Here is a 25,428-nt window from a genome sequence, read left to right as displayed (position 1 = left end):
ATGCCAATTCAACTCAACGCAAGTGAAAATTGCATCTGGGAAATAAAGGGAGAAAGGGATACAAACCAAACCATTCGACTTATTTTTTCTTACGTCGAGTAAGTATTCTTTGTATGAATTCTGCCAGAAAAATTAGATAAGCAACCAGTATCTGCACTAGATCGCAAACTGGAAGTAACAAGATGCAAAGGAAAGAAGATCCTTGGAAATGGCAAGTTAACTAGAGAGTGAGATTAAGAGAAGAGAGGGGAGTGGGACTTTGTTAGGCATTGTTTAGTCAGTAAAGAAATCAGATTTGGAGATCTATAGAAGAGAGATTTGTAGATTTACCTCAAAAGCTGGAAAGACAAGAAATAAAATTTTGTTTTTTAAAATGTTTTATTGGTGAAATATAATAACTAGAAGATATGATGTACAACTATTAACAGTGCTAATAAAACCAGGCAGGAATATATAGAATGATTAAATGAATGACATTTGAAGAAAGTAAAAATATATCCATACAGTGTTAATATAGAACTAATTCAGCCTTATCAAATTATTAAATCTAGCCATATAGACCAAAGAAACAAAAAAAGCTGTGAAGTACACAAGCCATAGATGCACACAAATGCACCAAGGACAACAGAGAAAAACCAAAGCAACTTAGCTTGGGTAGCATTAGGAAAAAACCCGAGAAAGAAAATAATGGAACACTTAGATTAACTTTATTGTCACTTTGAATATCCACTAATCGGCATACCTTAAAATGAAATTTAGTTGCATATAGCTCTCAAAGGGCCACCTCCAATATATACTACACCTTTTGGACTCAGTGCATCAAATATTTAGAAAATGCCTAACTTGACTGCTCCTCTCTCTCTCTCTCTCTCTCTCTCTCTCTCTCTCACACACACACACACACAGAGAGAGAGAGAGAGAGAGAGAGAAATACCCCTCCCCCAGCTAGACTAATCTTGAGGTAACCCACAGTCATAGTTTTGCCATCTCTGACCCAGACACAAGCAACAAACCAGGTTGGCACAAAGATCGTGAGTAAGCAAAGATGAAGGGAGAATTCATGTGATCATTTTTTGTAAACTTCTGGCAAGGAAAGTAAGTGGGAAATCCTGATTCACTTAAAAACCATGTTACTAACTTAATAACTGCAGTGATTCATTTAACTGTGGCAACAACAGTCGTAAAATGGGGCAAAACTCACGTAACAACTATCTCGCTTAGAAGTTTGGGTGCAATTATAGTCGTAAGTCGAGAACTACCTATATAGGCATCATTTGTGCAGGGTGTCTTTCTTTTTTCAGTGACAAAGGACTCAGACGGCAGAATTATGACACAATTATATAAAGCCAGGATTTGGAGACCCTGTGTAATGTTTGCAGGAGGGAGATACTGTACTGCTATAATGGAAGCTTAGTGCAAATATTTGGTTTGGTTTCAATCATCAGAAGATTGCATGATTGTTTTGTTTTATCATGGGATTTCATTAATACCAACACATACAAAAACCAATCTTCTTTTTCTCTTAGATTTAGCCCACTGTCCTCATGTGACGAAGAACATATTGAAATATATGATGGTCCCTCAACAAATTCAGCTGTCTTAGGAAGAATATGCCATACTCAAGACTCCGCATTTCACTCATCATCTTCGGCTTTAACGTTTCGCATATCAACAGGCTCCACAAATTTTACACGAAAGATCCATGCATTTTACTACTATATTTCACCAGATACACGTAAGTCATCCACAGAAGATGGGTGGGAGATCTCCATCCAGAATCGCCTGGGAGTTATAGAATAGAAACTGATCGATGACACTTTTGTAGAATTGTTTGAATCTATAAAAATTGCACTTAGCTTTTCATAGCTATGATGAATTCTTAATTGAAAAGTGAGTTAAAAATGAAGTAAAAATACTTGAGTACAGAGAATTTGAAGAAGTCTGTACATACTCAATATACTCTGTATATACTCAATACCAGAGAGATTTCCACCTTACAGGTAGTCCTTCATTTATGACAATTGGGCTTGAAACAGGGGTGGAATTCCACCGGTATAACAACCGGTTTGGTGATCGCGCACGCGCACTCCGCATTTTAAAAAGGCAAGCCCATACTTACCTTCAACTGAAGCTTCTGTGAAGAAAACAGCGGAGGCGCAGCAAACCACTTTGCCGCGTGAGTCTGCTGGGCTCTAGACAAAGGCATAAAGCACAGGAAAGAGCAGGGGCAGGTGGACGGGCCCACTTCCTCATTGCAGTAAACCGGTTTGGAGCTAGCTGAACATAGGAACAAGGGGTTCGCCCGATCCAGTAGAATCCCACCCCTAGCTTGAAATCTTGGTCGTTGAGCTGTCACTGAGATGCCACATGACTGCAGTTGTTATATCGAGTATAACAGTCCCAGGCCTTCTCTCCACCCCACCAGGGACAGCGATTGTGAGAATGCTGATGTTTGCTAGCATTTTCATACCGGTAGAATTTGAGGTTCATTCCTCCAGCACATTGAAGAAGTTCCCCTCTGGAGGGGAAATCTGTCAGCTCACTTGGAGAACAGACCTCAAATCCAGCAAAAGTGCTAGCGAAAGCTTGTGTCTAGCAAATGCCAGAGTGAGAGTGGCACAGTGGTTAAAATACAATATTTCAGGCTGACTTTACTCTCTGCCAGGAGTTTGAATCTGACTGATTCAAAGTTGACTTAGCCTTCCATCCAGCAGTATATAAGTTTAACTGCTATTGCTATTTTCCCCTTCCCTATGGAGCCTTTCCAATCCTTCCAGAGCGAAGTAGAAAGTATTATGGAATACCAGTGTTTTGAAAGGCCTGAAATGCAGGCATTCACTAGTATTTTTACTAGATCTAAGATCTGTTCCTCCAGCATGTGGAACAGTGGTGTGCTGCTGCCAGTTCAGACTGGCTCGCCTGTACTGGTAGTTCCGACCATGGGCTGGGCCCGTCCACCCACCCCGGTGCTATCTTGTCCTATATATCTGGCTCGCTCTTCCCACCCACACAGCCCGGCTCTTTCCGCGCCTTACCCGCTCTACTCGCCACAGCTGCTGCGTGCAGGAAACCCCTGTGTTTTTGCAACCATGCGTGCTCACATTTTTTGGTTCTGCACTAGGCGAACCAGTTGTTACAATATGTGCAGCCCATTCTGATGTGGAAGGATACCATTCGGGAGGAACGGACCTCAAATCCAATGTTGCCTCCACTTGCAATCTACCCCAATAGCTTCCTTATATACTTCCTGAAAAGCCAGCAGAGAAGCTTGCAAATGATTACATGATTGCTGGGCACTTGGCAACTAGTTGTAAATGTGAACAGATTGCCAAGTGTCCAAAATGTGATCATGTGAATGCGGGAAGCGGTGTGATATTTTGCATCAGCCGCAAGTGTTTTACAGCCTGTTGGGACTGTGACTCTGAATTTTAACATGAGTTCTTGTAACCGAATACCAAACAATTGTGCATAGGCCCCACAGGGGCTCAATCTGTTTATGGCCAATCCCTCTATGATCAGCACACAAATTTAGCGGAAGCTCTATTAATTCCACATTGCATGTATAATCTTTTTAAAAAATCTAAACTTGAACCCTAAGGATTACTGTAAAGGTAATAAAGGCAATTGCATAATTTCTAAACAGCTTGAATCCTTCCACTGGCAAAGGGTGGGAACAGGAAGAATGGCAAACTATGTTGTATTTTCTGCGTACTGATGTAGTGTTTTTTTTTAATCTTTCTAAAGCCAAATGTGGAGGTTACTTTACTGGCCCAGAAGGAACATTCAACAGCCCAAATTACCCCAAGAAACACCTACCCTTTACATATTGTGTCTGGCATATAGAAACAGAACCATATACCCAAATAAATTTAATTTTCAAGGATATACTGTAAGTACATTTTGGTTTACATATGTGTTTCAAATTCTGGCCAGAGTATGAAATGTTAAAATTTATAAATAAAGAAATAAGCTCAAATAAGTTTTCAGATTAACCTTGCATTTAAAAATAGGCAGAATCATATGATGGCATCTCAATAAAAATCATTCAATAAAGGAAAAGTGGGATTTTAGCAAAATAATTACCATATGCTTATCTTAAACTAATATTTGACCGTCACCTTTTTCCAAACTGATGCTCTTTATTTCCTATTTTCATTCATTCTTGGGTCCCCCATTTTATAATAATCACTATAATACATTGATTCATGAATTATATACATTTTGGAAACATTTGCCTAAATCCAACCTAGACCTTACATCCATTTAGCTTCTGCAGCCAGCATCCAAACACTTATGAAAGTTAGTCCCACAAAGTCAAGAAGGTATTATCTGGCATAGAACTAACATGGAGAATAAGTTAAGACTGCCCAAACTAGGACTGGGGAAAACCTGGAACCAAAGTTATTCTAAGGATAAATGAAGATAAATGAGAAAAGGTGGTATGGAAATAATAGTATAAAAAACTGTTGTTTTTGTCTGTGTCCAGGCTAGAAATGGATGAATACTGCAGATATGATTTTCTCGCCATTTTTGATGGTCCAACGTCCAATTCTCCTTTAATCAAAAAAATGTGTGGTCACTCAACGCCAACATTTAAGTCTTCATCTAATGCTATGACAATTGTGATGTCAACGGACTATGCTAACTCTTACAGGGGCTTTTCAGCTCTTTACACTACTACACCAATATCACAACCGAACAGTAAGTCCAGTGAGGTTGATTTATACTGATTTATACGGATATGGAAAGGGAATACCAAATACAGATCCATTCTTCCAATGATGTTTCGTATATAAATCTGCTTTATGACATCTTTTCTAGATTTGGAAACATGGCAAGGATTTTGTCCTTATTTCAAGTTATGACTAGTTTAACATAGGCACAAGCACACTCAGATATTTTATCCATCATCAAAGATTCCTACTCCTATTTTTTATTTTGTGCCTTCAAGTCAGTGTTGATTCCTGGGTAGTATTTAAACAAGCCCCTGTAGGACTTTCTTGGCAGGATTTTGATTTACTATTGCTTGTTTCCTTGGGCTTAAAGCAGTGGTCACCAACTGATGGGCCGGGGACCACTGGTGGTCCACAAGAAAATTTTTGTGGTCCACAGAGAAATGTCACCCCCAAAGCACCGCACCAAACAATCCAGGCTGCGCGGGAACACAAAGCTTGCGTCGCTTGCATTGCGAACAACACAAGGTAGTGAGGGGAGGGGGGAGGGGGGAACTTGCCCCATGCACCCCACACACCTGGCCTGGCCATTGGGCTGCTTCTGCTTTCGGCTGCATGCAAGGAAAGCAGCAAAAGTCTTTCTATCTCTCTCCCAAACTCCGCCAGAAATGAGACTTTGGGACCCTGCAAGGCATCCTGCTCCAAGAGGCTATGCCAGCAAAGACTCGTTTCTGGCGGAGTTTGGGGGAGAAAAAGAAAGACTTCTGCTGCTTCCCTTACATGAAGCCAAAAGTCAGTCAGTCAGTCGGTCAGTCAGTCTCTCTCTCTCTCCAACATTAGCAAGCAACCATCTCCTGATTTCCTTATCCATCACATCATACTAACTCTCAATACAGCTATGCCTGACTATAATTATATACGCCTGATGACATGTAAGATCATTTATTGATACAATTTATATAGCTGCCACAGCAATGTCACAGCAATGACTCTGGGCAGTATGCAAAGTTAAAACCAAATATTTAGATAATTTAAATAATAAATATCCAAGGTCACATACAGCTAATTACAATTTACAATTTACAATTAAAACACCAGCCAGCAGATGTTTTGTGGGTCTTTTTTAAAGTTCAAGTTAGTTCAAAAAACAGCAATTATGAGAAATCCTAAAAAAAAAACCACACGTTGAAAGTATGGAGCTTTGCTGGGATCTCTGCCTGCAGGATTATAACATCATACAGAGAACAATGATGATGTACCTTGAACCTTATTTTTTTTTACTCTCTTTACAGAGCAGCTGTTATGAAATATACATTTCAGAATCAACGCCCAGTATCATATGCTAATATCTTGCTTACACTCAAAGAAATAGTTTTAATATTTTTCTTCACCATTTTGGAAGTGCTTCAAGCTCAAAACATTTCCAAAGTGATAGTAATAGTCAGTTTTCTATTTGTTTTACTTTACTATTTTGCCATGGAACCAGGCTTCCCTGGGGATCTCCCATTTATATATAAACCTGTTTAACACTACTTAGCTTTTTCAACAAAGTCTTGATTAGATGCTACTTGTCAGAGATGTTTTGGTTTTGACACAAAATGAAAAAGAAATGATCTCTTTTTCACACAAAACAATTTTCTAATCTCTATCACTTGGTTTCAAATCCATCGGCAATAGCAGTCACATATTTCTTCCTTTGACAAAAAATTTGTATTATCCATCGGCAATAGCAGTCACATATTTCTTCCTTTGACAAAAAATTTGTATTATTCATGACTTTATTCTATTTTTTTTCTTTCCTGTTAGCATCCCTCAGTTGTTCTTCAGACAGGATGACAATTACTCTCAGTAATTTTTACTTGGCTTCACTCAACTATAATGCAAGTTTCTTATCTCTAAATAACCAAACTTGCAAGCCTACTTCTTACAACCCAGTGATATTTTCTTTTCCAATCAACAGCTGTGGAACAATTAAAAAGGTAACATTTGTCTTTCTGTGAATTCATTTATTTTTTTCCAAAGCTGTAGTTGCTTTTAGTAGAGTCACTAATCAGGCTTGAAAAAAATCAAGATGACGATGAGTTGACATCAGTTAGTTTTCCGTACTGGACTTGTTTCTTTCTTGGTTATCAGATTTTCTATTTTACTTGTTTCCACATATGCTATCCCTAGATTTAAACCCATCAATGGCATGCAATATTAAATGAGTCCAATATAGTTGTATATCTCTGTACTCTGCTTTTACACAACTCAATATAAAAAAGAATGCTATCAAGCTATAAGTAAGTAAAATAAAAAATACCCCATGAGTATAGAGATAGTTGGGAAGCATCAAACAGGATGCAAAATATGCGGAGCATTTACACCAGATCCCACTAAAATTAATGGAACTTACAAAGTGGTTACAATCCTGAAACTAGAGATCAAAGCTGTAAATGGACTGCATACACCTCATTGGTTTCCTTTGTAGTTTTATTTACTGGCAACAGCCTGCTTCATTTAATGTCCTATGCTTTTACAGAATTCAAATGCTGATTTTTTTTTCAAGATACCTTCTTAGTTTTCAAATGGCAAAAGCAGTAGTATCAAAGAAACTGATATTAGAGAAAACTTATACTTTTCCAATGTTCTTCAATGTATTATCATATATGATTTCATTGCTACTGGTTGTTACATTTAAACAAAATACTTAACTATAATTTTATAATTAGAGATTATAAAAACTTAGACGCTTTATTTGTAACTCAGAAACATTGTTTCTGTCTCCTGAAACATTGTACCATTTAAAAAAATATCTTCTTTTCTTTCTTTGGCAGACTGAAGGTCAAAGCATCTCATATAGCAATATTGTAACTGCCTTGCCAGTGGGCGTTATGATCACCCGCCAAAAGAAAGTGGAAATTGTTGTAAAATGTATAATGGAAAACAATTCAACAGTAGAAATTGTGTATGTAACAGAAAGTGAACATTTAGACAACACAACGACTGTAGGTAGATACAATCTCAGCATGTCGTTCTATGAAACAGACTCCTTCTCCAAACCAGTATTTGAAAATCCCTACTTTGTTGACTTGAACCAAATGCTCTATGCACAGATCAGCCTACATTCCAGTGATCCAAATCTGGTAGTGTTTGTGGATACTTGCACTGCATCTCCAGATCTTAATTCTAAATCACCAAACTATGATTTAGTTAAAAGTGGGTAAGTATATTCATTGTTAATTACAACTAGGGTTTACTGCAACTATAAACTGAGCTGTATTACAATAAATAGAACTGATGTTAATTTCCCTCATAGAGGAAAAATAGGACAAAAGGTAAAATAGGACAAAGGTTTCATACTGTATTACATACATTGCTTGTTTAAAGATATCTGGATATCTGAATGGCATGTACCGTGTTTTCCTGATAAGACCCACCCCCAAAATAAGCCTTGGCCTGATATTTTTTGGGGGGTGGGCCTAATATAAGCAAGCCCTACCTCAAAAATAAGCCTAGGGGATGGGCGTGGCCAGCAGAAGAGATGGTGTGTATGGGGGGCCGACGGTATCCAGCCGCCACTGCAGCCAGCTGACCCCTTGGTGCAGTGCAGGTAAGTCTGAGCCCTGAGACAGAGGCGGTGGGGGACAGGCGATGCAGATGTGCTGTGTGACTGCACGGCTCACGGGAGGCTCACGCTGTGGCACCGGCAGCAGGCGGAGACAGAGGCACAAAAGGCGAGGCAGACAATCTCCATGCTCTGTGCGGGTGCCTGCCTGGCACGAGTAAGCCAAGAGTTGGTGGGACGGAGTGGGCAGCACATTGTCATCACCTGCCTCTCCTCCCCCCATGCCTCTGCCTGGCTCTACCATCACTTTTTGCCTACAGGGAGACAAAGCTTTCTCTGCTTGCAAATGGGACGTTTCGCAACAGAGCGATTAGCTCTGTTTCAAAGCGTCCCATTTACAAGCAGACAAAGCTTAGAGCCTCCGCATTTCTCCGTCCAGGTGAAAACTGTGTCTGTCTTGGGAAGCCCTGTAAGCCGTTGCGCCTGCAAAATAAGACATCTCCTGAAAATAAGACCTAATGGGTCTTTTGGTTTGTGTGTGTATGTATGTATATGTATATGTATAAAAATAAATTTAAAAGACTCGGTCTTATTTTCAGGGAAACACAGTAAGTACGACTTTTGTTTATAAACAAAAGTGGTACAGTGTGGCTATAGCCATTCATTCACCTTTACATATATTTAATAATCTGCTCAAAAGACTCCAGGCATTTGATAAAATAGATTAATAACTACAAGCATATAAATTGTAATACATCTCACATGGCTTTATTGTACACATGCAACAGACTAACATGAGTAACCTTCTGGACAGAATATAAGAGGGGTAACTACAGATTGAAAGAATCCATGTGCCAAAGGAAAGAAATAGATGTAGGACTGAAACTTTTTTTGCCTTAAAAGAACCCATTCTTGAACTTTTACAGTTCTGATAAGCATAATATATCAATGCATATTATTAATCATGATAAAATAATCTGAAAATTCTATTTCAGCTGCACTAAGGATGATACTTTTATGGCCTATCCCATCACTGAGCATTACGGGAGATTCAGCTTCAGGTCCTTCAGATTTCTAAAACATTACCCATCCGTTTATCTTCGCTGTGAAGTTTTAATTTGTGACAGCAAGGATTCTAATTCTCGCTGTACCAAAGGTTGCGTTTCTCGGCATAAGAGAGAGATTTCCTCCTACAAATGGAAAGGCGATGCTGTGATTGGACCCCTCAGACTGAAAAGAGAAGAAAGTTCCATAGATCGCTCAGGTGAGAATGTTTTCTTGGAGTTGATTACATCAGTACATTTAACAGGTTTTTTTTTTTTTTTTGCGAATTGTTTAAGAGCACTTTCAGTATTATAAATAGCAATCAAAGCATGCTGCCACTGAACTACAGACAAGCAGAACTGCCAGTATCTCCATCTCTACCCAATCAGTCATAAAATACCGGTTAAAAAAATTATAGCCAACAATTTTACAGATTTTATTCTATTGTTCCATGATTTTGGAATTTGTGAAGACCCTTTAACCTCTTTGTCTTCTGTTTTTTTATATTCAGCCATTTCCAGTGAAGTTTATCCAGAAGAAAGTCTTAATGCACAGCCCCAGACCCTATATATCCTTGCATTTATTGTGTTGGCTACAAACACAGTACTCCTGGTTGGTCTAGCAGCAAAGCGTCTCATTACTCGAGAAACTGGATACAGATACCAGAAATTGAGTAACTAACAAGGATCTTCACCTGACTCGCTTTTCATCTACAGAGATATGAATGGAATGTTCTGTCGTCTTTCCATGATTTTTCCTTAAAGGATAATTTCATTTAAGATAAATGAATTATAGCATTAAACACATCTGGAAGGGAAATAGCCAAATACAAAACACACATACACACAGTTACATCAGATACCAAAAAAAGGAAACAGAAATTGAGGAAACCTATGGTCATAAATATGATTGTTCTCTTCCCCCATCTTTTTCCTTCTGGTGAATTTTTCAGGAAACACAGATGGCTGTGGGAAAGAAAACGGCCAGGAATATTCTCCTTCCATGAACTCCTTCACGTTAAATTTATTTTCAGGCAAACCCTTTAACCTTGTTTATGTATTAATACACAATCATTCAAGGAAAGTACTAAAGTATACATGAATAAATCATAGAGAAAAAATAGTTTTTGATGTCAGAAATCATTTGATTCTATTGCTGTACTACAAAAATTCATCATATGTGTATTTACCCATGAATCGTTGTCAAATAGAGATAAATATATACAAAATAAGATCAGAGCAAATACATTTTGAAATATCTAGAAGTTCTACATGGATAACAAGACCAGATACAGAATGTGCCAATGAAATACACTGACTCCTTTCCCTTAATTAATCTGCTTTTTTCTAAGATTTATTTAGAACCCAGAATGAATGGATATAATTTATTTTATGTGAAATTACCCTACACTTAACTATAAAAATATTGTTAAATGTTGATAAAGCTACAAAGCACTTATTTTGAAACATTTAGAATGTTTCAAAATAATTTAGTAAGACATTTATCATGCCCCAGACTAATTTTTAAATAGTTACAAATAAATAGGTCATAAGTAGATGTAGAAAATATTCTGAAATGTAAAAAATACTTATTATGCACATTACAGATATATAACAATTAACATTAGCACATCATACTTGAAAAATTACAGAAAAAGTACGAAATTTGAGATGTAAATGTTTACAAGCTTATAAGCAAAAAGTTTGTAAAATACAGACCCACTCTTATAAAACATATTAAGGTCTTTGATTTTTATAAGGATTTCCTACCTCTTCCCATCTGTGTTTCCTTCTTTCAAAGGATCACATTCTTGAGAAACAATATTGAAATTATTAACCAAATCCATGATTGAAGCAAGTTTATTATCAACATGTTCTTGAAGTTTTTGCATACGTAGGTCAATATAATCCATTAATCTCTTCTCTGTCACGTCAATCTTTTTGGACATGAACTTTTCCAAATACAGACAAATATGCTTCTGTTCTAAACTGCAAAAAAATGCAAACAACCAAAAACTGATCTATGCTATCCAAAAGTATAAATTATGTACCCTAAGTAGCATGAATTTTACAAATACTCTAGTAGAATATCTGACAATGAACAATCAAAATCTGAAAATCTTCCAAAGCTAACATTACTTAATAGTACACATACTAATAATTTAGAAATCTTAAATGTGTGTTTTTAAATATTAAGCAGTATCATCTACCACTAATTTAATCAAATGAGAAGAAGATTTATTAAATTAAGTCAATCAAATACCTCTGGTAAGTCAGCAAGTAAAATATGGTTATAGCCCCTTAATGGATACAGAGGCATACAATTCTTCAGCATTTGAGTACAGATAAAGTAACCATTACATTACATTGGAATTGGAAGAGGACACTGTTTCAATATGAATTTTGTGAATTATTGTACCCAATGCTATAGTGTGCTTCTACAAGTTTGTTGGATTTTTATTACTGATGTATTATTTCGAGTTCTTAACACTGTGAGTTACTCAGAATCATTTGATAAGTGGGCACCCATATAAACTGAATAAGCAAATAAATATCTTTCTTTTCCGTGATATCATGCCAGTATCTTAAAACAGTAAATATTCAGAAAATATCTGCATAGTGAACTATCTTTCAAATTCAACTGATTAATCTTTTGTATAGTTCCTACTATCAGAGTGCAAATATTTATGGAAAGTGAACCATTCAGAAGTTAGTAATTTGAGTGCCCTCAACTTTAATGTATTAAAAAACCCAGGTAAATTCAAACTCAGGTTTTGTTAACAGTTACCTAGTTCAACTGCCTGGGTAAAGTCTACGTTTTTTCAAAGAGGCATTTTGAGCCCAATTTTAAAAATGGATATTTTTTTTCAATACAAACTCACCCAACAGTTTGAATTCCATCTTTCTGAGAAGCAAACTTGTTTTCACAACATTTATCCTTTTCATCTGTGGGTAGACGATCTACTTGACCACAGACTGTTTGAAGAAGTGGAAGCAGCAATGAGGAATTAGGTATATTTGAATTTTCATTTCTTTGTTCTTGAAAAAACGATGCTAGCAATCCTTTACAGTCACTTTCAGAATGTACAGTACAAGGCTGAAGTCCAGGGAGCTCAAATAAATTACCTGTAATCTGTCTGGTTATCTTGGAGTGTGCATTCAAATCCTCTGCAACTGTTTTAGCTACCAAATTAGCTTTTAAAAGAGAAGGTCCGTTGGGCAAGTGGTCTAACCGTTCAAAGTCAGAGGTCTTTTTCAATCCATCAATGGGATGATTTTTTCCATACACAAATCCATTTCCTCCTAAGATGGTTTGTAACTTGCCTCCAAAAGAAATTCCATTCTAATAGAAATAAAATGCATGGTCTCATTAATTAGATATATAATCCGAAAAAACAATTGTACAATTTCTAATCTCAATAGTATTTCTTTGTATATTGCAGATTCATATTGAACTGATGAATAATGCCCTTATTGGAAAACCATTTGCTCAATGTGTTGTTTTTCTAACGATTTTCTATATTTAACCCATTGGCTTCTGCTAACCCTGGCTATGTTGGAGAGAAACTCACTGAGCCAGGGGCAAGAACCAAGCAGGAATTAGTCTGGAACTGTTATGTGGGCATAACAGGGCAAGGTCCAATCCCCCTTGAATGTTGTTGAACCTAGTTTGGCCCAGATGCAAACTGCCAATGACCTGTGAAATAGGCACGAGCAAGAAAGTAACTAATGGAATTCTTCATTGAGTTGTATAGATCTGATTGTCCATGCCTAACAGGTTGTTTGATAATATTGTATTGAACTTGGCTTTATTTTACTATAATTTTTGATAGGACATAAATAATTTGGAGCTTTCAAGAAGAAAGTATAAATAGCTCTTTTCATTGTTATCTTAAATTCACACTGTGCTAACTATGGAATGAGCAGGACAAATGAAAAGGAGAGTAACAGTGGTAGAGCAGAATATAATTGCATTTTCACAGTTATTTTCTTCATTACTGGATTGATCCAGACCTTAGAACCATGATAATTAATGAATTACATAGCTTTCAATTAAATGACACCCACATTCACATTTGAATAGTATGACTACCTGAAACACCAGTGCAATTGTCTTGGCAATAATATAGGAATTGTTTGCCATCCCCCAGTTCATTTTTTCCTTCTAGACTATCCTACAATTCTGGATTCTGGTAGCCTCCCAAGTACTATGCAAAACTGAGCTTATCTATGTTTGGAGTCTAATTGGAAGATTCACGGGTTACTTTAACTTCAACTTATATATCCCCTACCTTTCCAGACCAATTATGCAACTTTGTGTTACATATCTAATTATCTATCTTCACTATGCAAAAAGACCACATAATTAATCTGTAAAGGAACACTATATATAAAAAGAAATTCTACTACACAATTAAATTTTTTATGAGACATTAGAAAGGCAAAACCTGCCTTTATTTCTGTTACTTAAGAGCACACAAATAATATACAAGTTGAGAATATAAATATCCCACATTATACAGTCTCTTCTATATCTTGCACATAAAAAGGACGTTTTATGAACAGTGTTTTGCAAATGGTAACTTACCTTCTGTTGAAAACGAACCATATCTAGGAGTTGTTGTGCCCCAGGTGATAATTTGGATCCCATTGATTCCATTATAGTTTGTACTTTATCTAGGTCTATTCCTGATCCTAATGTAACATTTGGCACAGTTTTTGCACAGGCTGACTGGACTTGTACTATGATTTTATTGATGAGTACTCTTTGTTTTTCACTGATGGATAATAGCTAGTGAAAAGAGAATTCTGGTGAATTGAGGAAACAATTCAATTAATTTAAGATACCTCTTTAAAAATGACCTCCAATTTTCTCCTCTTAACTCTCATGGTAAGCTTTATGCAGGTGCTAATAATAGGTCTGATATAACTAAATGTAAGAATAGGCTAATAATACTAGGTTGAAGCAAAACATTAGTTGTATTAAAATTTGTTATTAGATACCATTAAATCCACAATTTCAAGAAGGATTAGTTTCTTGATTCTGCACTCATGTGACTTCAAGCTTACATCTTATAGAACTTTTGAAAGCAAAATGTCCATTATGTCAGTAACATGAGTTTCTAATCTTTTATTTTCTGAAAAATGGAGAACCTCTTTTCTATTTTCCTCTGATCAGTTTTATATTAGTTAGGCATACTGAGTCAGGCCAGGGATGGAGGTTAAAGAATTAAGGAAAGTTCTGGGATAGATATGCTTATTGCACATTTGAAACTGGGAAGGAATAGTTTTTCAGAGCAAACCCTTGGTGCTTCTAAAAGTTATCAATCTGTCTCCCTATCATAGTTTACTTGTGCTATATTGCTTTTTTTCCATCTCTAAATATCTTCTTTACAAACAGAGAGAAAGAGATAATTAAAAACTACTTATAATCAAAATGTCTGAAAGAAAAATATCACAGATTAAAGGAAATGGTCTTCTTTTTACAACTTCTGAAATGTAAGAGGGAACACAATAATTTTATTTATCATCATTAGGGTAGTACAAGGCAGTCAACAGAGGCTCTTTATAAAGCACATCTCTTCTCAAATCAGCTCTATCACTGGAAGGCCTGTACAACTACTTCAAATATTGTCTCAAGCAGTTTGCAGGTGTGCATGTCCAGCTGCTTTATTTGCAGTTTCAGAAGTATTGCCTGTGTATACCGATACACATACAGTACGTACATTCAGCTGGAGAAAGTTTTCAAAGAAGCTGCAAGACAGTTGTTTCAATGCTTTCAGGAGGAGTGCTTCGCACACTATCATGCTTTGCAAAGGCCCTCTTTAAAATAATCTGCAAAACTCCTGAAACTATCTTTTAAAAAATGAGCCAAAATTTAAGAGTTTTTTTTTTTTTTTTTTGTAATAACCTACCTTAATCTTACAAGAAACCGTGGGACATTCCAATTTAAGATATTTTTTGTATAATGAAACCTGGTCACCTTTGCTAGAAAAAAGTAAAATAAAGGAATTGTAAATTTTTTATAAATATTGCATCAATGAAATAGTTTTTCATAAAGAACAATACAAGAAATACTGATGTTTTTCAAGATGCTACTTACATTTTTCTAACGTCCAAATAAACAAGACAGCACTAGTACATTTTCAAATATTAGAAATTTTCAATAGCTCTTACATTTTCTTAGTAATCTGCATAATATAAGCAGTTACTTAAATATAGCAAAAAAACTAAAAACCCCACTCACAATCCATAAATTCTATGTACATGGCAAGCACTTCAGTGTTAACACTGAAGGTACCTCTATTAAATGGGTACCTCTATCAAATGTGGTACTCACTGAATTCCACTGAAGGTGTCCCCCCCTCCCCCCAAAAAATCACAAGGTCAGGAAAATAGATATTAAGAGCTATAGTGAGATGAATGAGAAAATTGCAATGCTTAATGCTCAGCAGGAGCTCTAACAATGAACTTTATAGTTTATTTTAGCTATTTTGGAGAAAAATATCAAAAATAAATTTATAAAGTTAGTCATCCATATATGATTAAAAGTCTGCTCCAGGATTACCGTGTTTCTCATATAATAAGGCCGGGTCTTATTTTTTTTGAGCCAAAAAATGGCTAGGCCGTATTTTCGGGAGTGACTTAATTCCCCCCTTGCATCTTCGGGCAGGTGGCGACGGCTTGGATGTTGACCTCGGCGTTGGTGGGGCACTTCGTATCGGGGTCAACGCAGGCAGCACCATATCCGGGTGTGCAACAAAAGTACTTCCTAATGGCAAGCCCCCCACCATTCCCATTTCGCATGTTTTAATATAGGCCTTAATTTGGGGGAGGGGCTTAATTTCATTTCATGCCTATAAAACATGCTGGGACTTCCTATTGGGGGAGGCCGTATTGTTGGAGAAACAGGGTATTTTTAAATAAACCTCTTGGAAGCAACCTAGCTATAAGAGTTATCCTCTCCTTATATAATTTGAGCATGTTTAAATAATCTTTTTTTTCTTTCATGAAATGAAACATTGTTAAGATCTCTATTAGTATGTCAAATTATTAATATCGTATCTATTATATTCCTGCTATCCCAACATGATTCTTTAGGAGAAAGACCTTTCAAAAATTTTCTAACCAATCATCAAAATGTTGCTTTTAGTTTGACTACCTTAGCAAAATGCAATCTACATTCCAGTAAGAATGGAGAATAAGAAAAAACAATCAAGCCACATTACTGACATATAAATAATAAAATATTTGATATATAATTTCTGGAAGTCTTACCTGCGAGACTAAATATAATGTCATTATATTATTGACTAAATCAATGTGAAAAAAGACAAACAACTGACCTGCCATGTTTGACAGTAAACACTCGCTCTCCCCTTCCAGTTCCATAGTATTCATCTCCTAAGTAGACTTCCATGTTCCTTGCTTCACTTATAATACTTAGACTGACAATTTCTTCAGATCCACATGGATCACAGTGCAAGTACAGTAAACAGGGAATTACACCGTCATCATTTATTTGTTCTTCAAGAACAACAACATTCTGACTAAATAAGAGAGAAAGGTTATTTTAAGTAATTTAAGTAAATGAGTAATTTAATTACTCATTTGAATAATCAGTACCTCTGGGAAACAAATGTTTCAAATGTACATGACAAAAATCCAAATATTTATCCCATGGCTAAAATCTGACACAGGTGTTCAAATGGCTATCTCTTCAAAGTTTTATTGTAGATACATGAAGAAGTGGTTTTTCCTACCCTTTGAAAAGAGAGGCTAAATTTAGATTCAGAAAACTGAAGCATGGACTACTGAAAAGAAGAAAATGAATCTTGAGAGCAAAAACTGTATGGCGTCCATACATAAAAGAACTGAAAACTGCTATTATCCAAGGATTCCAAACATTTTTTCTACAGTCCTCATTCTCTAGGGACAGCATCAGCTTTTCTTTATTTCTGTTTCATTGAAGACATTGACTTTCTACATTTTCTACCCTGTCAATTACCTCTCCTGCTCATCTCCTCTTTTGTTTTCTCGTTCTTTCTCTTCATGCGTAGCCATCCTTTCTCATCCTATTTCCATCTCATGTTTTCTATTTGTTTTACTTGGTAAAATAAAGGAAGATATTTATGTATCTGAATGTGTATAAGTGAATGAGGCAGTAGTCGGTGGTAAAGGAAAATGGTTAGAGGATGTGTATGTGTGACGAAGGCATCAATTTTTTAGAATATGGATTCCGGCAAATGAGTATATGTATAAAAGAATAATCATCAAGACTACTTTTAACTGAGCTGGCAACCCTAGGTTAACAAATCAGGGAAGCTGAACAAGATACATAGATTTGAGTGTACATCTAAACATTTTTGTGTTGGGCTGATACAAAAGATAAAGACTAAAATCAACTTATTGACAGCAAGGGATTGCACTGGGTGATAGTGGAGAAAAACACTGTGGATACCTTATATGTATAGTAAGTGGTTGGGGGGGGGGAGGAGAATTTTTGCTTTGCTAAAATAAGTGTGGATTATTATTTATCTTGTGTATGTTTAAATCTGTCTAGCTTATTTTAGGATCTGCACTGGAGCTTTTACACAACCAAGAATGAATGACTAATGAAATAAGTATGAACCGAACACAAAAATGAGTTATCAATATTAAACAAGTATGTTGAGACTGTTTGATTACAAAGGCCTTGCTTAACAAACAGTAACTGGGGCTGGCAACTCCATGCTAAGCAACATAGTCATAAAAAGCAATGTCACATGACTGTACTGATTTACAATGGCAGTTATTGTTGCAAATCCTCCATATTGTTAGGTGTGACATCACATGATTGTCATTTACGACCTCCTGCCAGATTCCCCATTGACATTGTTAGTGTTTGGGGATAAACCCCTAGCAGAGTATGCAGCAGCAGTCAAGCCAGGCAGCCAAATGAGAGATGAAGGGTTTTAGAGTATACACACACTGAACACAAACACTGTTTGTAGTTTAAATAGTTTTTAATCCAGTTAGAGTTTAAGCATTGTCAATCAGTCCGTATGTCATTCACAATATATCCATTCAGTAAGACTCACTAACTCAGTCCAGATAATAGTCCTTACTATATCTTTATCAGCCGATAAAGATATCTTCTCCTCCTCCGATGCCTTTCTCCAGAGGATAACGCTGGATATTCAGTAGAACGATCAAACAGTAGACAGTCGCAGTAAAACAGTAATAAACAGTTGTATCCAGCAGTAAACAGCAGTAAACAGTGAACAGCAAACGGTAAACAGTAAAACAGTAGGCAGTAAGACAGTAGGCAGTAAAGACAGTAGGCAGTAAGCAGCAAGCTTTCTCCTGCTTCCTCTTATTGCAGTTTCTAACCGCACCCTTAATTGGCTAATTACATGCAGTGTGGTGCTTAAAGTTACAAACACTTAAACTATGATACCTTAGTTTATATATTTATCCACCCAAACCTTGTTGGGTATCAATGTTATACCTAACAGACATTGTTAGTCAGAAGCCAGGAGTGAAGGTTCAAATTGTAATGCAACAGAGGATGCTGCAACCATTTTAATTGTCAGCTGCCAAAAGCCCAAATTGCAATCATACAACCGTAGGAATGCTACAACAATGAGGGCCAGTGAGAGTCACCTTATTCAATGTCATAATATCTGAATGTGTGGTCATTAAATGAAAACTACTTGTATAGAGAATGAATGAGAACCAAACATGAAACAAATCAATAAAGGAAGATAAAACAGGTCCAGAAGAAAAGTAAGCCCGAAAAAGTTGTGACTGGATGCAGATGGTGAGAACTCAGAAAGAGGGAGGTAGAGAAGGTTAAAAAACCAAAAGCCGATGAAAGGAATGGGTGCAATAGATGGATGGATGGATTGCACAGAATTGTTTGGACTGATACATTAAATGTAAACTAGTTTTGATTCAATTTATTTTCCTTCTATCTTTTGCCTTTCATTTATTTTGCTATTTCTTACTATTTTCCCCTTACCCTTCACACAATAAGGCTTAATTCAAAATGGATTAATTCACTTTTGGACATTTGATTCACTCATGGCACTAAATCTGAGGTTAGCAAATGGGAAGGGGGGGGGGCAAGAAAAGCATACAGTTAATTGTCAGCAGTTCTGCTCCAAGATGTTGGGGAGGGAGCCGCAGAAAACCCCATCAATTGTTTCTCCTCCTCCCGTTCCCACTTGCTAACCCCAGATTTGGTGCCATGAATAAATCCAGTCCTTCTATTTCAATGGTTTTAAGTTTTATTTTTTTATTTTTTTGAAGCCTGGCTTAACCAGCAAATCCCAACAGATTGGATTCACACATCCAGGTAAACCATATGCCGCGATTTACAGAATGCATGCCACAGCCCATGCCCGAATTAAATGAATGACGGGCTCCTCACTGCACACCAGAAAAACTAGACACAAGAACAGTTTTTTCCTCAAACACCACCACTCTGCTAAACAAATAATTCCCTCAACACTGTCAAACTATTTCCTAAGTCTGCATTATCCTCATATTAACCTTCTCATCACTCCTTATTACCCATCCCTTCCCACTTGTGACTGTAATGGCTGTAACTTTTGTCGCTTGTATCCTTACGATTTATATTGACTGTTTCCTAATATGATTTGATTGCTTATTTACCCTATTATTAAGTGTTGTACTTTATGATTCTTGACTCTTGATGAATGTATCTTTTTTATGTATACTGAGAGCATTTGCACCAAGACAAATTCCTTGTGTGTCCAATCACATTTGGCCAATAAAGAATTCTATTCTATTCTGAACTCAGAAATGTGAGCCTGGAAAGAACTACTCAGCCACCCTGCTGAGGAGGCCTTGGCATCACCAGGCCACTCCTCGGCCGTTAGCTACACTTCAGTGGTCCCCTTTTCCCTCCCCGACTCAAAAGGCCCTTCTCACCCGTTCGGGGCGGGTTCCGAAAGCTCCTCCGCATCGAATTCACCCGCCGGGACGACGCAGAGAACACTCGCCAGATCGCTCGGACACACCCAGGAACAGGCGACCGAGACGCGGGGGCCGCCGGCAGAGTCGTCCCAGCCAGCCTGGGGCTTCTCCGTCAGGCTGCTCCTGTTACTCGCCATGGCCAGTAAGAGACCCAAGGGCCTTTGTAACACAGCATCCCCGGCCGGGGTGAAACCCTGGCGGAGTAATTTTAAGGCGGAACTGAATGTCCAAGGGACGCGTTGCTCACCGGACGTATGTTTAATGGAACTTCCGCCTTCTCACAAATTTAACCATAGACAAAGAGACTCCTGTCCTCGGTATAGGTAGGAAGTGAGTTGAACAAGCACGTGATAGCGCCGCGGCTCATTTGTCAGTAGAGCGACCCGCCTGCTTTTGGTGCTGTGGCTACTCAACCACCCTGCTGAGTGGAAGCAGAACTCCGGGGAGTTGTGCTTCCTGCAACTGTCTGTCGAGTTAATAGAAGACCGGCATTTGCTGATTGCTGTAACGTAGCCACAGTGTCTTTGCATCCAGTCCCTCTTCGGCAATAGAAGCCAAGAAGGAAACTCGTGGTTATTTTAAGGTTCTGGGTGCAGAGCAAATAATGTAGTATGTTTTTAAGGAAATGTTTTCCTGATGTTTCCTGTATTCGAGAGGAAAATTAAACTGCCCGGCATGACTAAAAATGAAAAAATGCCCATACTTCTCTCAGACAATCCAAGATTGCATCATCCCTTGCCTGCAGGTAGTGATTATAAAGCTGGGTCTTCCTTGTAATGAAAAGTTTGCAACGCGCGGTCTGTCCTGCTCCATGTTTGTTTGCTTGTGTGTGTGTGTGTGAGGGAAGGGCAGAGAGAGAGATGGAATATAAGGAAATGGATTCACGTTAGGCACAAAGCCATGATTTGCTTAACAAGAATTGTCAGGGTTTGCCCAGTTTAGGCAATCATGGATTATAGACTGCTTTATGGCTTGGGTTGATGTGAAAACTTAACAGAAATTTATTTGCATAACCCTTGAAAATGAATGGCTATGGCGATTCTCAGTCATCCAGGTCATGGTTGTTCCAAAGAAAGTCCAGTTGCCTCTTGAAAAAACACCGTTGCAACCTTGGAAATTGAATGAAATCTGTACTATATGTATAGTGCAGATATGCAACACTGTTTGCAATGGCTTTCAAAGGCTGGAGTAGAGGCCATTCAGGCTTTAAAAACCCTCACAACATTTTGATCACTGAAACTGCAGTGCTATAGAACAAACACACGGAAAGTAGAAATACTTTGATTGAAAGTCATGCTTAGGCCAATGAAGTTTTATAAAATAGTTTTTCAAGAATTCTTCAGAGTTTGCATGACATTTTCATGTTAGTATGTTGCACAAACCAAACATTGATTAGTCAAGGCAAACTCATAAAACTGGTTTGAGTAAACCATTGTTAACAATGAATAAGTATGTCTTGTAAACACAATTTTCATCAGATGATATGGTTAAAAGTTAGAAAAATGGAGATAATAAAGAGCTAAACAAGGAGTTGCCAAAAGAATGGATGGAATAAAAAATAAAGGGCTGAATTATCTGGGATAAAACTAACAGGAAGAAATGAAAGAGTATTTTAGAAATCCACTGGTAAGTTTTTTGATTCATGGGCAAATATCAGTACTTCAGATCAGTTGATTATTTCTGGCACTGCAGGAATACCATTGGTTATTTAAATCTGCTTAATGACAATTGTGGAAGGGGGACAAAATATGAAAATGCATACGAGTTCATCAAACTTAATGCTGTCAGTCTAAATAGCAGAAAACTGTACAGCTCAAGAAACTCAAGCTGAGTGACCAATCTAAAACAGGAAGGATTCCTTCAGGTGAACTTGAAAAAGAAGGCAGAAAAATCTTCCCTTTTCCACCTCCCTTATAATATCTTTCATTCCCCAAAATTAGAATATCTGTTCAGTCTGTTTCCTACTTCCAGTCCCAATTGTGGTAGTAAGTCAAGGACTACCTATATACTATTAAATAAATAATATGCTTTGAATTGCTTTTATAGACTGTCATCTTTTGTAGTTTGTCAATATTTTCTACAGAAGACATTTCTTACATCAGTGATCCCCAACCTTTCTTATGCCGCGGCCCGGTATCCCCAACCTTTTTTATGGCGCGGCCCGGTACCGGCATTAGCTGGGCGCCTCCATCTTTTTGATGAAAAAGTGCTTCCGGTGACCTCACCGGAAGCACTTTTCATCAAAAAGATAGCGCCAGCGCTTCGTGAGCTTTTCGGGTAGAAATGGCTTTCTACCCAGAAAAGCTCACCGGAGAGCAGCGCCGCCATCTTTTTGATGAAAAGTGCTTCTGGTGAGCTTTCTACCGGAAAAGCTCACCGGAAGCACTTTTTCATCAAAAATGATGGCGGCTTAACAAACCAGCGGCCCGGTAGGACTTGTTCCACGGACGGTGCGGTCCGCGGACCGTGGTTGGGGACCCCTGTCTTACATGATTCATTAGACTTTTTTTTAAAAAAATGAATGAAAGCTAATTTGGGCTGTTCTATGGAAAATTGTGAAAAAGGCAAAAGTTTATTCTGAACATCTATTTCCCCTTGTGAACAAAAAAAGAAACAGTTTAGTGTCATGTTTTTTGTTTCTGCTTTTTTTTTTGCAAACTAGTGAGCATAGTATGTATGTATGTGTGCATACATACACATACACACACACACTTATGGGGGTAAGTTGATTCATAGGATAACAAATACATAGATCAAACTAGCAATGGAGAATAAATAAAACACAAATCTAAAGCACCCCATTTTTCAATGACCAGAAAATAAAGGGATATCTATCTGATGCCATATGAAAAGTCTTTTTGACTAGCTATTCAAAAGGTATATGCCACTCTTGTTTCCTTATCTGATTGCAAACCCTAGAGCAGGGCTTCCCAACCTTTTGGACCTCAGGGACCACCAAATTCATAATTTTAAATCCCGTGGACCAGAGATCCTGGGAAAATCCCAAAAAAAAGTATGCAGGAAAATTCCCTACCCTGTTTTTCTACCGATCAACCATTCTTTATTTGGGATCACAGGATACCGTCTCCAGCTCTGTTCTCAGGGGGAGAGAGGGACAGAGACTTTTGGCTTCATGCAAGGAAAGTAGCAGTAGCAGCAGAAGTCTTTCTCTCCCCCAAACTTTGCCAGAAATGAGTATTTGTGAGACTTGTCACGCCGGCACAGCCTCTTGGAACAGGATGCCTTGCAGGCTCCCAAAGACTCATTTCTGGCAGAGTTTGGGGGAGAGAAAGAAAGTCTTTTGCTGCTTTCCTTGCATGCAGCCAAAAGAAGAAGAAGAAAGAAGCGAAAAGAAGCAGCCGGTGGTCAGGCCAGGCACGTGGGGTAAGTGGGGAAAGTTCTCCCCCTCCGCTCTTTCCCCCCTCCCCCCACTACCTCATATTGTTCGCGATACAAGCCTTGTCTTCCTGCACAGCCTGGATGAATTGCTTTGGGGGGGTTCTTTGGGGGTGACATTTCTCTGCGGACCACCAAAGTTTTCTCGTGCACCACCAATGGTTCCTGGCCCACTGGTTGGCAACCACTGCCCTAGAGGACAGCTTCAGAAGTACAGTACTTTGGATTCAAATCTGTGAACACGGCTAGTGATAGACCACAGGTATCCTGGCCTTAGGCAAATGCATTTTTTAAAAATCCTTTTTAAAAGCCTCCTTAAATTTGATAGGGAAACCGACCAGTTCTCTATGCAATGCCCTGACAATTAATTAATTAATTACTCTTATCTCAAATTCAATATCTTCTAGATTAACTGGTCTATAAGTTTGCCATCCTCAGCTGATTGGAGATGGTACCCAGAGTCCTTCAACAAATTTGCAAACAGATAAAAAGTATTTTATTGTAGTTGTATAGTTACCCTTGATTAGAGGTCTAGGTATTTCATAATTGATTCAAGGCTGAAATAAATGATAAATATAAATAATAGAAAAAACAACTGAGGGGTGTCATCCAAGAACTTTTTCTCATATTTCAAATGGGAAATATTTAATTGCTTAAATAATTGCCAGAAGATTACTTTTGTCTCAACAGGATTGTGGTTGGTATATCATCTTAACTTATAACAGGGACTTTGGGCTAGATCTAGGAATATTCCCCTCCAAAAAAATATGAGTTTGACCTTTCAAGGGAAGTTCCACTATCTCAAAAATAGGATGAAAGTTGCTTAGCTGGCAAGTGAAAGTCTGCAATCATTCACATCTGAGTTTTCAGTTCCTTGACCCCCAGTCAAGCCATCACTCCACAAACATTGGTGCAGAGACATCTTCCTTGCCTTTAATGAAAAAAACCCCAGCTCTTCCATGCAGATCTCTCAATCTTGAAGGTCTCAAGGAAATACAATATATCCAAGACCTAGAGACTACGTAAATATATCCAAGACCTAGAGACTACGAAAAAAGAATTTCCATGCTTACCTTCTGGAATCAATTATCCAAGGAATGAAGTAGCATAAAATATCTCTCCGTCAAACCACTTAGTTAAAAAAAAAATGATGGTATTGAAAGATGCTGAGACCATCATGCATAGATACTTTCTGCATTTAGAAAAATACTGAAATTAATCAAAGATTTCATTGACTCATAATTCATGACTACTTCCACTCCCAAAGCACTTTTGCCTTCTTATCACTTAGTATAATTCTGTAGTTAATGTGTCAAGTATATTCAGGTTTCCACACCCAGAGGAAACCTTGACATTACCTGCCCAGGATTTTATAACATTTCATAATGGTGACGGGGATATCTATCAAATTCTTGGCCAACTGTTGACTTACGTGAAATAGTTCATAGTACAATCTACACATTTATTTCCCACCTACATGGGTTAGATTTGACAGAATGCCTGAAGAAATATGAACTGAAATTTGTGACATTAAATAAGAACAAACAGAACTATCCCAAAATGCAGAAAACAAAAGGAGAACCAGCTGACTGTTAAAACGTTGGAAGTAATGGAAGAAAGTTGGAAAGCTAAAGGCAACAGACACAAAGCCTTTTCTGTGATGAATGGTTAGTTGGAAACTGTTCATTTTTCTCCTTTTCACCTTGTTATTTTGTATTGCTTTAATCTTGTACGCCACCCAGAAAATCATGATGGTGTCAGGCAGCCTTATAAATGTAATAAATAA

At 37.6% G+C, this 25,428-nt stretch overlaps 2 protein-coding genes across 3 annotated transcripts; one reads left to right on the top strand and one right to left on the bottom strand.

The window, feature by feature from the left end:
* CUZD1 (CUB and zona pellucida like domains 1) lies at positions 1 to 9,945 on the top strand. The gene is made up of 8 exons (XM_087965680.1): positions 1 to 98; positions 1,527 to 1,735; positions 3,745 to 3,889; positions 4,487 to 4,710; positions 6,480 to 6,652; positions 7,490 to 7,875; positions 9,216 to 9,484; positions 9,776 to 9,945. Exons 1-8 carry the CDS (start codon positions 1 to 3, stop codon positions 9,943 to 9,945), a joined length of 1,674 nt encoding a protein of 557 aa, XP_087821806.1.
* On the bottom strand, positions 8,819 to 21,027 carry C4H10orf88 (chromosome 4 C10orf88 homolog). Of its 2 annotated transcripts, none has more exons than XM_087964378.1 (7): positions 20,685 to 21,027; positions 20,202 to 20,654; positions 16,610 to 16,813; positions 15,179 to 15,251; positions 13,852 to 14,055; positions 12,146 to 12,606; positions 8,819 to 11,252 (listed from the first exon to the last, which is right to left on the bottom strand). In XM_087964378.1, exons 2-7 carry the CDS (start codon positions 20,381 to 20,383, stop codon positions 11,030 to 11,032), a joined length of 1,347 nt encoding a protein of 448 aa, XP_087820504.1. In that variant the 5' UTR covers positions 20,384 to 20,654; positions 20,685 to 21,027; the 3' UTR covers positions 8,819 to 11,029. The 2 variants fall into 2 exon arrangements, with proteins under 2 accessions (XP_087820504.1, XP_087820506.1); XM_087964380.1 differs by lacking the exon at positions 20,685 to 21,027 and having other exon boundaries at positions 12,146 to 12,239; positions 12,390 to 12,606; positions 20,202 to 20,552.
* Positions 21,028 to 25,428: the final 4,401 nt, after the last annotated feature.

This window comes from Notechis scutatus, chromosome 4, assembly GCF_049901735.1.
Source record: "Notechis scutatus isolate UNSWTSFEM ecotype Mainland chromosome 4, rNotScu1.2, whole genome shotgun sequence".
Lineage (NCBI taxonomy): Eukaryota > Metazoa > Chordata > Lepidosauria > Squamata > Elapidae > Notechis > Notechis scutatus.
Note: the sequence above shows the minus strand (reverse complement) of the source record. Positions and strands in the feature narration are given on the sequence as shown.